At 54.7% G+C, this 15,766-nt stretch overlaps 1 protein-coding gene across 1 annotated transcript; it reads right to left on the reverse strand.

The window, feature by feature from the left end:
• Positions 1-422: 422 nt before the first annotated feature.
• On the reverse strand, positions 423-15,521 carry LGALS9 (galectin 9). Its single transcript, XM_056127233.1, has 10 exons — positions 15,426-15,521; positions 13,608-13,699; positions 9,777-9,975; positions 8,442-8,552; positions 6,588-6,623; positions 5,778-5,828; positions 5,278-5,325; positions 3,186-3,274; positions 2,932-3,094; positions 423-1,020 (listed from the first exon to the last, which is right to left on the reverse strand). The coding sequence occupies exons 1-10, from the start codon at positions 15,462-15,464 to the stop codon at positions 874-876; spliced, it is 975 nt and encodes a 324-aa protein (XP_055983208.1). The 5' UTR covers positions 15,465-15,521; the 3' UTR covers positions 423-873.
• Between the last annotated feature and the right edge of the window lie 245 nt (positions 15,522-15,766).

Below are 15,766 nucleotides of genomic sequence, written 5' to 3' on the forward strand. Positions count from 1 at the left end.
CACCCACCTTGCTGTCACCACCACACAGCAGGACCCCTTTCCCTGGTCAAACCACACCGAGGCCAGTTTCCCACCAGCACCCGCTGCTGGGCACCCCCAGCCAGCCCTCTCGGGATGCGGGCCCAGTCCTCAGTCTCTCCAGAAGCAGAGCTCCTTTTCTGGGCTTGCCAGGTCCCAAACGTCCCGCCTCAGATTCTAGCCCAAGAGGCCCAAGTTCGGTTTGGACCCTCCAGAGGGGCGTGGGGGACCCTTGGAGTGTGTGGGCATCAGAACCCCCCCACTCAAGCAAGCTTTGCTCCTCCCAGCTCCACACTGACCTTAGTCAGGATTCCCCCCAATTCCAGGTTCCAACATGTCCCCGAGAACATCTAATCAACCTTTAATCAACATTTAATCAATGTCCCATACCTATGTGCCAATAAGCGTTTTCTTCTTTTATTTGAGAGTCCCTGGGAAAGGGGAGCCTCCCTGCTGGGAGATCCTGTCAGTGAGGAGATGAAGGGAGCCCCATCCTGGGACTTGAGGGGGGAGGGGCAGGGAGAGGTTAAAGGTTAAAGGGGAGGGGCTGTGAATAAACCCTCCCCACCCCCATTGTGAAGAAAACAGCTGTATTTAGGACTGAAGTGGGGTCAGGGGAATCATGGGGTGCAGATCTGTAGGGGGCACCCTCCCCTCTATCACGGGACTGAACTTGGGCCTTCACCTGCACAGACCCCTCTGCCACCCTCACTGCACCCCAGTATTCAGTGGGTGAAGTGGGGCCAGACAAAGAGGTGAACCCGTGGAAATAGCCCCGCTCTTAGACAGGCTTTGGGGTGCTGGACTGGGCTTGGGGCAGGTGGGCTGGGGAGATGAGTGGCCAGGGGTCTTGGCTTAGGTTTGCACATGGCTCAGTTGGACGTCACCCCCGACTTCCAGGTTGTTGATGCCAGGCAAATACGCCATGCGGTGTTTGTACTCAAACAGGTGCTGGCCGTTCACCGCCACCTTGAGACAATGGCTCTCACATAGGATCCACACCTGCAGGGAGTCGTAGTGTGAGCGCTGCCCGGGTCCCACACCCGTGCTCCAGCCAGGCTCCACCCCACCCCCTGCCTGTCCTGCTCCCTGTCCCAGAATGCCCTTCTGCCCTGCTCATCAATCCCAGGACTTGCCCCACATGACCAGCCTTCCAACCTCCTGAGCCTGTCCCAAGCCAGCCAAGTGCCCCCTGATCGTGACCCTGCTGCCATTCTCACCCTCCTCCTGGCCCCTGAGTCACAAGGGAGAGGAATGCTGACTTGTGCCATCCATGCTCCAGGCACTGGCATAGGAGAGCTTGGCTTCTGCCTGGAACCTAACACCATGAGGGGTCCCTGGGGCAGTCAGGATCATCTGGGAAACATCAGCACCCTGCTGCCATGGCAACCACCTGCAACACCACCTACTGGCACTTACTACACAAATTATAGGGTCCTCTCACTTTGCTCTTCCATCTCAGTGATACCCAGACGATGGTATGAGAAACTGAGGCATGGAACAGTGAAGGTACTTGCTCAAGGATACTCAGTTACCTACAAATATGCTGCACTCTGGCTTGGAACATTACCCTACACTGTAGGGTTCAGTGTAGGACCAGGACTGAGCCCAGGGTCTCATGTGTGCAAGGCAAGTGCTCTGTTGCTGAGCTATACCTGTGGCTCACGAGGACCAAACTCCTTTCCTAGGTCCCCAGTGTCCCTAAGCAGTCATTTTCAACCCCAGGGACAGATTTATTTTAAGTCACGCATCCATAGCTGTGCACACTTCATTGGCCAAGTGTCTCCTTTCTTCCTTTCCACACCCAGCTGTGCTCAAGGCTTACTCCTGGCTCTGTGCTCAGGGATCATTCCTGATGGGATTCAGGAATCACTCCATATATGGTGTCAGGGATAGAACTTGGATTGGCTGTGTGGAACGCAAGCTCCTTACCCCTGAACCTCTCTCTCTCTCTTTCTCTCTCTCTGTCTCTCTCTCTGTCTATCTCTGTCTCTGGCCATTTTTGGCTTTTTGAGTCACACCTGGCAGTGCTCACACAACTGGCTCTGTGCTCAGGAATTATTCCTGGCAGTGCTTGAGGGACCATGTGGGATTGAACCCAGTTGAGCCACAAGTTGGCTGCCTGAAAGACAAACAAAGCCTGGCTGCTCTGTTCCCTGAAACTTTTATTTTGAGTGATTTGAAGTTGTGGTGAGGGCTGGGCTCACTCTCCTCCTGCAAGCCCTGGCCTGGTAGGCAGGTGGACCCCACCTGCACATCCCTAACACCTGCTTCCTGAGGCCTGTTTCACAAGCTCCCTGGTTCCCCAGAGAACCTCCTAGAGCAGTGCCCTGGGCCCATGGTTCTGTTTTGCTTCCTGCAAAGCACCTAACCCTGCACATGTTTCTGGTCCTCCACCTACACTATAAAGGAGGTGGGACAGGACCTCCAGGCTACCTGCACCAGGGGAACTTCCTGCCTCTCCCGCTTCAGGACAAAATAGCTAATGGGTGGCTGGAGGGAGCTGAGGTGACAGGCTTTGCCCGCAGGAGACCTGGGTTCCATCCCGAACACTGTGTTTCCCTGCATACCCCAGGAGCAATCTATGAGCACAGAGCCTGGAGTAGACCTGGAGCACCACCTGGGGCGGCCCAATTCCCTCCCTCCCCCATAAAATGCATGAAAGAAAGAGACTGATGAGAGCCCGTGAGTGAGTAAACAAGAGCAGCTCTGCCCCCTTGCTCACTCCTTCCCTGGCCCTGGTCCCGTGTGTGTGTCCTCCCCGACCCCGCCTGTCCTCGCACCCCTCCCTGCAGTGGAAGGGGATTGTGTACAGGCTCCTGCTGGCCCCAGTCCTCAATCTACAGGTTTCAGCCCTCAAGCGCCCCAGTTGCCTCCACCACCCTCCCAGCCCTGGGCAGCCCCGGGACTTACTTGGAAGCCCTGGCCACGGACGAAAGGCATGGTGCGGGGCAGACTGCACTCCTCCTGTCCCCAGGAATTACAGATCTGTGTGTTCCGCGCTAAGATGTTCTGAGAGATCCGGGCACACATTTGGAAGGCGATGTCATTCCCCGAGCGCAGGTTGATGTAGAAGCTGTGGGTGGACGGCTCATGTGGACTTCCTCTGCCCTGGCTTTGCTCCCCAAGCCCCCCAGATCCCAGGTGTCCCGAGGGGCTGGACTTACCTGTGGGAATTGTGTGGGACAAATCCTGAAACAAAGATGTTTTTGGACGGGGAGAGTCCTCCTGAGATCGAGGTGAAGTAAGGCATCGGCTGTCAGGGGAGAGGGATGCTCAGGGGCAGCCACTGGGGCAGGGAGCCCCTGTGTCCGAGCAGGAGCTCCGTGGGAGCAAGATGTGTCTTGGAAAATGCCAGAGGAACTGCAGCATGCTCAAATGAACCGTCGGGAAAGGAACTGTACCCCAACATGGGACAAAGGTGGGAAAGGAAAGCAACGGGGTGCTCTGGGGATGGGGTAGATGAGGGCTAAAGGCACCTTTCCAGGCCTTGCATTTCCCTGGGGTGTGTTTAGGCCACTGCCGGTAATGCTCTGGGATTACTCCTGGCTCTGCTCTCAGGATCACTCCTGGTGATGTAGGCAGGAACTTCAAGGGGGAACTTCAAGCGCGCGCGCGCACACACACACACACACACACACACACACACACACACACACAATGGCAATAGAATTCCTGGAAAATAATAAAAATAATAGTAGTCCCGGAGGATGTCAGGCCTGATTAGGCTTCACCTAGCACCAACAGAGGAGGCTGGACCACCTCTCCCCCTGACCCAGAAAGAAGCTCCAGCAGGAACAAAGGCCAGGAAAGGAATTTCAAAGAGGACCACAGACCACTCCCAACTCTATCCACAAACAAAAGACTCTTACCTAGCTAGGAAGTACCATGTGGGGGCAAGTTGGAAAAATCCTACAAAACCCACCTTGAACAAAGAGGGGCATGCATATGCCGCCCAAGTCCATGTGCTGCTTGTGCCCACATAGCTGAGCATAGATTTTGCCTGAGCACATGTGTCACCCGCATCTTGCCTTTTGAGATGTGTACTGGGGCTCTCTCCACCTTTGAAGATGCCTGTGTTCTTGCTTGAGCATATTACTCTCCCACTTTCTACCCCTCCTTCCCCCTTCCTGAAATGCTCCGAATAAAATCTGCTTTTTCTTCACTGCTTATCTATTACTGAAATTCTTTTCTGCAAGATAGGAGAAAGTAAACCTGGAAACCTTGGGTCAGGCCCAGGACTGACTTTCCTTTCCTACAAAGAGAAATTCCTCACTCCAGCCTCAGTTTGTGGCTCCCCAAGGACTTGGGTGGGGGGGATCAACTCCTGTGCCGGAAAGACCTAGGTGGGCTTGAGAGCTACCTGGTGGGGCTGGCAGGGCTCTGGCCTATGCCATGCAGAGACCCATCACAGACTCTATCAGTCTTGACCTTCTAAGCTTGTTCCCAAGTTAGCAGAGGCAGATCGGGAGAAAGTGTGCATCTCTCCCCTCCACATCGCACATGAGGCACACTGGCTTCATTCTTGGCGAGCCAGCCAGGAGCTTGCCCTGAAAAACCCCGTGGGAAAGGAGATAGTCCCAACTTCCCTGGCACTACTAAGAGGACCATACAGTATGCCATAAATCAAACCTGGGTCAGCTACATGCAAGGCTAGCATCTTTCATGCTGTACTATCACTCTGACCCCTCCCAAGTGTGTTTTGAGAACTTCAGCTGGGGGCCAGGAGGCAGGACAGCAATGAGGACACAAGGCTAGTAGTGCACCTGCCCTGGTACTTAGTGGGACCACATGGACCCTGAGTATTGTCAGGTACAACCTGCAGGCCTGTGAGCACAGCTGGGAGAGGCTTTGGTGGCCCTCAACACCATATCCTCAGGCCCTGCATTGAACCATGGGCCCAGCTCAGGAGAGAAGTGCCCAGATCTCCCGAGCACCACTTAGGAGCTCCCTAACCTCAAGGAAAGAATTTCTGTGGGCACTGGGGCAATAATACAGTGGAAAGGGCGCTTGCCTTGTATGCGGCCAACCTGGGTTCAATGTCCTAAATGGTCCCTTGAGCCTGCCAGTAGTGATCCCTGAGTCCAGAGCCAGAATTCACCCTTGAGCATCACTGAGTACAGCTCAAAACACCAACCAAACAACAACAAAAGGAACCTCAGTGGATAAAAGAGTTGTTTCAACTGTGTGATGGCCTTCATCGCCCCCTAACCCAGCATAAGCAAAACCCCTGCCCATGCCCTCCAAGAAACCACTTACATAGACTGGGTTGGGGTCGGGGTACATCGAAGCTGAAACGACGGGACTCTGTTAAAGAGATCAGGAGATTCAGGGGGAGTAAGCACACACAGGCAGGCACACGCCTTGGCCCCTGGGAGCCCGCTCACTATCTTTTTAGTGTCAGCTCCATGGACTACCCCAGCTCCCCACAGGCAGCCTCCCCTGAGCCCAGATGCTCCCTCTGTTTGCTCTAGTGGGAGGAAGAGATGCTAAATCCTGTGACCCACTGTAAGATTCAGGAGCTGCTCCTCAGGATCCAGGAATGCAGTGGACATGGGGCCTGCTGTGGGGTTGGTGGGTAAATTGGGCTGGCCCAGAACCTCTGCAGTCCCAAGGAAGGTGAGTGCTTAAATAGCCTTAATCTGTGGCTCCAGCCCCAGGTGACCCCCTTCTCCTTGCTTAACTGCTTTCTTCCTTCCTCTCAGACAACACAACTCAGCTCTTTGTAAAGGGAAGGTGGTCAGATCTTTGGGACTCACCGGAAACCTCTGGGTTGGGATGCTGCATTCCTTGTGGATGATTACTCGAGTCTAGAAAAAAGAAACAATGGACTCATCTTATTTGTTTTGGACCCACCCCCGTGGTACTCAGGGGTCACTCCCGGCAGTGCTCAGGGGACCACAGAGGGCACCAGAGCTAGAACCTGGGGCCAGCCATGTGCAAGGCAAACTCTCTCTCCATAGGACTATGACTCTGGCCCCAAAACAACAGACTTAAGCCAACAGTCACCTGGCAGGAGGGGGCACCACTAAACACAGTGCTCTGAGGCTGGGGGTCTAGAGCCAAGCCGAGCCTCAAGCCATCCTCGTGTGGGCTGGTGTGGGCATTTCTTTCCGGATGCACCACAACTGTGCCTGAAATCTGTGTCATATGGCCCCACCTTCCTCTAGGCCTGGCCTCCCTTTACGGAGGAAGGCATGAGGGTCTCCTTCCCTGAAACAGCCCACAGCAGAGCGAAGACTCGAGCACAGCAGGGATATCTGTTCCAGCTGGTTCCTAAGAGCTTGAGGCTTGACCGCAGCTCCCTGTGGGAGAGGCACACGGCCAGCCCTGCCTCCTTTTTTTTTTCTTTTTGGGTCACACCTGGCAATGCACAGAGGTTACTCCTGGCTCTGCACTCAGGAATTACTCCTGGCAGTGCTCAGGGGACCATATGGGATGCTGGGAATCTAACTCAAGTTGGCCACGTGCATGGCAAATGCCCTACCCTCTGCACTATCGCTCCAGCCCCCTGCCTCCTCTTTCTAAGCCAAGGAAGAGGAACTCTGAAGAGATGCAAAGACACTTACCACAGGTGCGTTGGCCATCTTCTGCCCGGCTGGGTGCTGCAGGGGAAGAAAGAGCATCAGTGAGGTGGGCACAGGGAGCCGCCTCAAAAATGAGGAGAAACACCCCCCCCCCCCACTCTGTCCTGTCCCCAGCAAACCCTTCCATGTGGGTGGTACCCAGGCCCTCCCCTGGGACATGCTGACTGTGAAGGGAGGGTGGGGTCCCCCTGGCTCCTCCTGAGCGGACAATGGCACCTGTCATCCTGTGTGCTCGGCAGTGGCCAACCTCCCTCCCAGTGCCATTTGCTTCTGGAAGGTGGAGGCTGGCAAGTGGCTGAGGCCAGCTTTGGTGTCAGCGTGGCCCCTGGCAGCCTCTTGAGCATCGGCTGCATGCAGCCAGTGATGCGATCCCTGTCCTGAGCGTCCTGCCTGGTCAGGGCCAGGCTTCTGGCAAGCACCTGGAGCCAGTGTGACGGGTGCAGGTGCCCCTCTGCACTGTGGTCAGCCAGTGAGGGCTGGGAAGACACCCTATCTGTCCCTCTGGCCCCCACTGCTGTCCCTTTCCTGTCCCCCACCTAAAGACTGGGGAGGGCTGGTGCCACTTCCACTGGCTGACCCCAGCACAGTCGCCTCTAGGTGGGCTCCATGAAAATGAGCAAGCTCACCCTGGCTTACGGCTCTGGGGAAGGAGGAAGTGGGGGGGGGGTAGGAATGGTCATGAACAAGCTCACCCTTCCCCCGCACGGCTCTGGGGAAGGAGGAAGTGGGGGGTGGGGATTGGGGAGGTGTGGGCAGACAGACACACAGTGATGACAGGACGTGGTGACTAGCACGAGGTCTTCAGGGACCTGGAGGTATCTGGGGAGCTGTGGGAACTAACATTAGACAGAGCTTCTGAAGGGGGGTTCAGAGGGCATGGGGGAGGGGCTCTCAGCGAGGGACAGCACAGCCTGGTGAGAGTAGGGCTCCTGTGGGTGCTGGGAGTGGGGGCTAGTTTAGAAGGGTATGGGCCCTTGAATCAGGAAGGGGGGTGGCCCCTTGGCTGTAGGTCCCCGCGGCAGGGGTGCATGAGGCTGGGGAGCCCCTCCTGGTGTCTGGAACTGAGAGTGGTTCCTTGGGGGTGCTGGACTGGGGACGGGGGCATACAGGCTCAGTGCTGGGCTGGTGGAGGTCTACAGGCCTCTAGGGGATCTGTCCTAACTGCGTGTTGGCCCCCCAGGCTCCATATTGCACTCACTCGTGGTCTGTGCCCCTTGGGCTTGGGCGGGCCACAGGGACGCTGGGAGAACTGCGCCTGGGAGAAGGCTTGGGGGGGATTCTGTCAAGACAAAAGCGGCACAGTGAGGAAGAGGCACGGCGGAGCGAGGGCACACCTGGGAGCAGAGGGGGGAAGGGCAGAGGGCACACAGCCAGTGAGGGCAGAGGGCAGAGGCCACACAGTGGGTGAGGGCAGAGGGCACACATTGGGTGAGGGCAGAGGGCACACGATGATAGGAGCAGGGTCTCCTCTGGTAGCTGCTAGACAGAGGCAGCAGGGTTAGACAGGCGGGAAAGTGGGACAGCAGTGTCCCCATGCCCGACTGCTGAGAGACTGCAGGTACATCTGTGTCAGGAACAGCTTCAGTGCAGCAACCTGTGTCCTGTGGGAATGGGGGCCCAGCATACCCCCATCTTTCCAGTCCCACAAAATGCCAGAAATCCTGTTCAGATAGGGTTTGTGGGTGGTCTCCTGTTCCTGGCTGCACTGGAACAGGTGAGGATCAGAGAGAGAGAGAGAGAGAGCGCGCGCCTGGGGTCCAGGGACGAGACACAGGGAGAAGGAGATGAGGAGCTCGAGGCGTGACCCCAGGGTTGTGGATGTCAGGGCAGCCTTACTTCGAAGTTGACATAGGATAGTTGCACGCCGCCGGCCACAGCAATGGTGTCAACAGGGTGGAAGGGCACGCGGTGTGAGTACTGGGTGAAGAAGTTTCCGTTCACGTTCACCTGTGGGCGAGTGCCAAGTGCTTGAGAGGGGACCTGGGCTAGGGTGGGGGTAGTCCTGAGCCCCCATACCCTTGCTTCTGGGAGTGATCACGTCCTCTGCTTTCCACAGGGCTGGTGGCATCCCGCACTCTAGGATAACTCCTGAGGCTGGACCCCTTCTCTTGCTCCAGGGGTAGATTTAGAGGGGGCTGGCAGGGGGGTGGGTGATAGCACAGTGGATAGGCATCTGACTTACTTACATGTCGCTGACCCAGGTTCAATCCCTGGCACCTGATATGGTGCCCAAGCCTGGCACGAGTGATTGCTGAGTTCAGAGCCAGGAGTAAACCCTGGGCACTTCCTGGCCCCAAAACCAAAAACTTAAAAACTATATATGTACATTTAAATATACAGAGACCTCTAGAGGGCCCAGCAGGGGCTGGTGCAGACCCACTCTCCCATGATCCTTCATATCCAGGCCACTGCATGATGCTCATTGCAAAAGTGTCTTTTGCTGGTTGGTTTTAGTTTAGGGGTCACATCCCGTGATGCACAGAGATAATTCCTGGCTCTGTGTCAGGGATCACTCCTGCAGTGCTTGGGGGACCTCTGCAGTGCAAGGGATTGCTCCCAGGTCAGCCACCTGCAAGGTGAGTGCTATCTCTCCAGGGCTTGGCTTGTGACCCTGAGCATGTGTGGGGCCCAGATGAGACTGCAATAATGGATGTGCAGTAGATGTGGATGTGTTTCCATAGAGCAGGAGGGCAGACCTGACGTAGCAAAGCGGTGTGGTAAACAGGCATTTTTACTTTGGAGGCCCCCAAAGCAATGTGCCAACTATGAAGCTTTCATTTTTTAAGCCAAAACAACCGTCAAGGGCCAGACAGATATTATAGCGGGGAGGGCACTTGCCTTGCACGTGGCAGACAAGGGTTCAACCTGAGCACTCCATATGGTCCTCTGAGCCCCAACAGGAGTGATCCTTGAGCCAGCAGTAAGGCCTGGCTACCATGAAGGCAGCCCCAAAATCAAACAAAGAAGCATCTTTTGTGCATGCAGATGTCGGTTAAGGTTTATAAAAAAATTTAAAAACTAAAACCCTGTAGGACCCCACCTCTACCCTACAAGGAAATGGTTCCTTCTCTGGGAAGACATTGCTGAGCAGCGGATGGTTTGGGATGGGTCGTCTTTGGCGGCAGGAGGCCGGGAGTGCAAGTGGGAAGGAGGGACGAGTGTCCTACTCACAGTGAAACTTGCGCTCTGTACCAGGATGCACAGCTCGAAGGCATTACCCTTGTTGAAGGGCATATGCATCTTCCTCTCCTCGGGCCCCCAGCAGCCATTCTGCTTCGTGTTGCAGACCACAAGCTCGTCTTTAAAGCGAGGGTTGAAGTGGAAAGCCACGTCATTGCCGCTGCTGCCCTTCTGAAGGTTCACGTGGAACCTGGGACAGAAGACGTTAGTGAGCACTGAGCAAAACAGGGAGAATGAACAGGGATGCCCCACACTCTCTAGTTCTGCCTGGAGATGTGCAGGTGACCCTCCTGACCCACTCATTTGTCCCCTAGCTTTGCACAGAGGGTTTTTATGCAACCTCTGAACTGTGCCCTTCCGATGTCATTTTCTCAAACTGTGTGGAAATTGGGTAATGAAAAATGTAGATACCAGCAACAAGAAACACAGTTCGGAGGTGGCCACGTTCAGGACAATGCCCAGCCTGCTGTCCTGTCACTCCGGCCCCATGAAACACAGGTCTCAAGAACTAATGACAGAATGTGACTCTTGGAGCGGAGAATCCACGGCCCCTTGGAAGGTGGGGTGCTGCCTTGGATTTCTTGGGGACCTCTCCCCTCTGTGCCCCCTGCCCAGCTTCACTGGACTGAGGACAAGTTCAGTCTCTTGGGCATGCAGGAGAGGAGTGAAAAGCAATTCTGGGGATGGGGCTGAGGACAGAGGGGGAGGGAAGAAAGGGGTGAAGTTCCAAGTGGGCTGGGTCTCTCCAGCTGACTGGTTTAGGGGAGCTCACAGGCCTCGCTTTGTTCTGCATTTCCTGGGGTTTATGTGAGGTTCTCGGTAAGGCCCCACAGCAAGCCACCTGGTGGGAAAGGCTAGGGGCAAGATAGCGGTCTAAAAGCAAGATGTGAGTTGCGCTAGGCCTAGGCCAGGGAACAGTATGAAGAGGATCTAGAAAGTTCCAAACCCTGTGCTATAGGATTGCAGTAGTAGTGGCGGGGCAGGGGTGGAAGGGGGGGGCAGGTGGTGGAGATGGGTGAGATTGCTGGGGTGGCAGAAATCAGATGAGCTATGAGAGGGGTCCACATGCATGGAAGTGTTTTAGGCTCCGCAGGCTTCAGCAATCAGCATGATAGGGAACTCTCCAAACTCAGCAAGATTCAAACCCACATCCCTTTCCACAGACCTCAGCCCAGATCAGCCTGACTGGGCCTAAGAGTGTTGGCAGCTCCTGAGAAGGTCAAGTTCCTGTCTGAGCCCTCAGCTCTTCAGGATGGAGGAGAGGTGGTAATTGCAGGAGTGATGGGAAACATTTATGTTTTGTTTGTGATGGGCTGATTTGGATTGCTTTGGGGGCCAGACATGGTGGTGCTCAGGGGTCCTGGCTCTGCACTCAGTGGTCACTCCTGGAAGACTTGGGGAAGCATATATGGTCCCGGGGATTGAACCTGGGCCGGTTGCATGCAAGGCATGTCTTCTACTTGCTGTACTGCCTCTGAGAGATAGACAAGCAACGGCAGCACCATGATAGGCTCAAAAAAGGAGCTAGAAGAAGCTAGGCCTACGTTTCAGTTCCAGAATTCCTGAAATTGAATGCAGAGTCCTGTAATTGAATCATGATTTTCCTGAAGCGAGGTTGCCATGGGTGAGGTCAACCAAAGTTGCCAATCAGAAGCAGGTAGATTGGTAACTATATAACCCTTATGTAAACTTTATGGAAATCCGCCTGATAACCAATCAGCTAAGTACAAATAGTGGAAAGCCCCTCTGACTACAGCCAAAAGGATGGTCTGCAGAAAGTTCCTGTTATATAGTGTTAAAAGGCCCTCCCGTTGATCGTCGATTTGCTCGAGCGGGCCCAGTAACGTCTCCATTGGAGACTTTGTTGTTACTGTGTCTGGCATATCGAATACTCTCGGTAGCTTGCCGGGCTCTCCGAGAGGGGCGGAGGAATCGAACTCGGGTAGACCATGTTGGCCGCTTGTAAGGCAAACGCCCTACCACTGTGCTATTGCTCCAGCCCCTCACTCGCCGAATACACATCTGACAAGGGGTTGATATCAAGGATATACAAAGTACTGGCTAAACTCCACAAGGAGAAAACATCCAACCCCATCCAAAAATGGGGCAATGAAATGAACAGAAACTTTCTCAAAGAAGAAATCCGAATGGCAAAAAAGCACATGAGAAAATGCTCTACATCATTAATCATCAGGGAGATGCAGATCAAAACCACAATGAGATACCATCTCACACCTCAGAGACTGGCCCACATTCAAAAGAACAAAAGCAACCAATGCTGGCGCGGATGTGGCGAGAAAGGGACACTCCTTCACTGTTGGTGGGAATGCCGACTGGTTCAGCCCTTCTGGAAAACAGTATGGACGATTCTCAAAAAATTAGAAATTGAGCTCCCATTTGACCCAGCAATAGCACTCCTGGGAATATATCCCAGAGAGGCCAAAATGTATAGTCGAAGTGACATCTGCACTTGTTTGTTCATTGCAGCACTCTTTACAATAGCCAGAAACTGGAAGAAACCTGAATGCCCAAGAACAGATGACTGGTTAAAGAAACTTTGGTACATCTACACAATGGAGTACTATGTTACTATGTAGCTGTTAGAAAAGATAAAGTCATAAAATTTACATACAAGTGGTACAATATGGAAAGTATCATGCTAAGTGAAATGAGTCAGAAAGAGAGGGATAGACATAGAAAGATTGCATTCATCTGGGGGATATAAAGTAACAAAATATGAGATTAATACCCAAGAATAGCTGAGATCAGCACCAGGAGGATTACTCCATAGCTTAGAGGCCAGCCAGGCATTCTAGGGGAAAGGGCAGCTCAGATAGAGAAGGGAGCACCAAATAAAGGGTGTTTAGAGGATCCTCCCAGGAAGGGAGATGCATGTTGAAAGTAGACTATGGACTGAACATGTTTGCCACTCAATGCCTCTTTTGCAGACCACAACACCCAAAAGGAGAGAGAGAACAAAAGGGAATGCCCTGCCACAGAGGCAGGGTGGGATGGGGGGGGGGGGGTGAGGGTGGGAGGGATATTATCCATGGTGGTGGAAAGTGGGCACTGATGGAGGGATGGGTATTTGATCATTGTATAATCGAAACCCAAGCACAAAAAATTGTAAATCTACAACTGTACTTCATGGTGTTTCACTAATAAAAAGAAAAAAAAAACCCTCACTGTTGAGACTTGGGGCCGGCCGCTCGTTCTGAGAAGGCTGCTGCTGTGTCGGTGGGCTGGACGGGGGCCCTAGCTCGAGCTAGCCAATAAAGACCTTTAGCTTATTGCTTTGCAACCTATCTTTGTATGGCTCCTTCAGTGGGATCTCGGCCCGGTCTAACACCTCCCCAGCACTAAATGTTTATACATTGAATTCACGTATATTTTCCAAAAAAAAAGGATCTTGAAACCAAAAGAGACCAAGTCATATATATATGGTGTGAAACAACTATATTCACACCACTGATAGGGCAGTCATGAGGAACAAAGGAAATGAAATGTTTTGCAGTTGTGGGCCCCAGCAAGCAAAGTTCAACCCTCCAGCATTTTCATCTGCCCCTGGGTAGACACAGCCTAAGGGGCCCCCTCACCCCTTAGACTGTGTTAGCCTGTAACACCCCACGGCAATGGGTTGTCTATGGGATCAGTGCCCCCACCCTGTTGACAGATGGCATTGGTGGCAGGCATGTTGGCAGGGGCAAGGCAGCCCCTCCGTCAGATGTCAGATGTCAGATGGTGCTGGGTAGGTGAGGTGAGCTGAAAATGGGTGAGGGTCTCTGAGGGAGGAGAATGGAGAGAACCCCAGGTCCCAGGTACCTGTTTTCTCCAAAAAGAGGAACATGTCCATTGATGATGATTTTCAGTCCATCTCGGAGCCCACCTTGGATGAAGCCTTGGAAGGGGACAGCCTGCAGGGGAGAGGCAGGTCAGTCTGTGGGCTCACATCCCTCCTCCTCCTACAACATCCACCTGTGTGCTCCAGTGGGCTGGCCTGGGCAGCTCTGAATAGGAGAAGGGCTGTCTCAGCCCCCCTGGGTCTTCCTGGCCTAGGAAGAGGATGTGACTTCTGGAGTGCAGAGGGCACTGGACGGAGGAGTGTGTGTATGTGTGTGTGTGTGTGTGTGTGTGTGTGTGAGAGAGAGAGAGTATGTGTGTGTGTGCGAGAGTGTGTGTGTGACTGTGTGTATGTGTATGTGTGTATGTGTGTGCGTGCATGTGGCTGAGAGTTCAACCTCCAGCTGACCTCCATCTTCAAGGACCATCCTCAGGATCACAGCCACCATAGCAGCATGCAAAGCTCCCTGAGCACCACCAGGGGTCGCTCCTGGGCACAGAGGCAGGAGTAAACCCTGAGTACTTCTGGGTACAAAGAGGAAAAGAAAGAGAAAGGAGGGAGGGAAGGAAGGAAGGAAGGAAGGAAGGAAGGAAGGAAGGAAGGAAGGAAGGAAGGAGAAGGAAGAAAGGGAGAGAGGGAGGGAGGGAAGAAGGGAGGGAGGGAGAGAGGGACGGAGGGAGGGAGGGAGGAAGGGAAGGAGGAAGGGAGGGAGGGAGGGAAGGAAGATAGAAAAGAAAGAAAAGGAAAGATAAAAATACAGAAATATAGACAGGAGATCAAAGGGGACTCTGGGGTCCCATCTGTTAAAAGGTGTTGCAGGCTCAAGGTCTCACAGCCCGAGTTCCCAGCTGCCTCTGGGAGGGGAGCTGAGGGCACACACAGAGCCTGCAGGCTTGACCAGGGCCCCACTGGGGGTCCTGTGTGCTGCCACCCCAGCTCCCACACATCTGCCGTCCCCACCCAGAAGAGGTGCCTGGGGTAGTCCCAGGTCCAGTCTCATGAACCTGCGGGGCAGCCTGCCTGTCACTGCTCTCTGTGGACATCACCCTCCTTGGGACGCCTCAAGTCCTGCACTTGGCAGTGGCCTCTCCCCGCGGGTCGCACCTGGGAAGGGCCCACAGCCACCAGGATTGGCACAAGGTCATCACAGACACACTGACACGGGGTAGAATGTGCATGGACCCCACGGCTCTCCCTCAACCCACAGCCCCTCACAGACCCAGGCCCCAGAGCAGACACCACCTAGGGGTCTGTCCCGCTGCCCCAGACCCCTCACTGTCTGCACCCCAGAGCTGGCAGGCACCCTCAGGCACTCCCACAGTGCCACCAGCTTAGCCAAACCCCAGCGGGCAGGTGGTTGCAGGACCCGTTCCGTTGGACAGCTGTGAGGACTCAGGCCCAGAGGAGGCAAAAGTTACCTGTTGATAGACACCAGCAGGTCAATGGCGGAACAGCCTCAGAGTGCCCCCCCAACCCCCACAGCTGTGTTGGTTGTGGCCTCTGCAGAAGCCCTGATCACGCCTTCAGACAAACCAAGTGCCACTCATCTACTGGTCCCAGCCCCAGCCCAGCAGCCCGAGCAGGACGGACATGCAGACACCACAGGCTCTGGGTTCAGTCTCTGCCTGGCGAGGCTACAGCAGATGTGGCAGGCCCACCCAAATGGCTTTTCTACTCTCCGATGTCTCTTTGGGGTGTCCCTGTCATCCCACCCATGGGAGCCATCCCGGGGTAGAATTTCAGCCCCCCGGAGCTGCATCCCCCTGCCCCCCCTCCCCCAGCACAGTGCAGCCACTTACGGGACTCAGGTAAGGAGACTGCACCGCACCGCTGGCCATGGATCCTGTTCCTCAGCGTCAGGCTCTGCACTTGCTGCTGCTCCTTGCTGCTCCTCGGGGAGGACTGAGCTGGAAATGGAAACCTAAGCCACTTGGCTGCTGTCCAAAGGGAGGAGCCAGGGGCTGGAGGAAGTGGATGCTGTAAAGTGGTGGAGTAGGAATCTGGGGGAGGGGAGCAACATCTCACCCCGGTGACCTTCCCCTGTTCTCCTTCTGGGCTCTACCCAGGAGTCCACTGCTGGGGGTTCAAAGCCCTTGATGGCACCGACAGTGGGACAGCACGTTTCCAGCTGCTGTTACTC

Source organism: Sorex fumeus, unplaced genomic scaffold (genome assembly GCF_029834395.1).
Source record: "Sorex fumeus unplaced genomic scaffold, SorFum_2.1 ptg000063l, whole genome shotgun sequence".
In the NCBI taxonomy this organism is placed as follows: Eukaryota; Metazoa; Chordata; class Mammalia; order Eulipotyphla; family Soricidae; genus Sorex; species Sorex fumeus.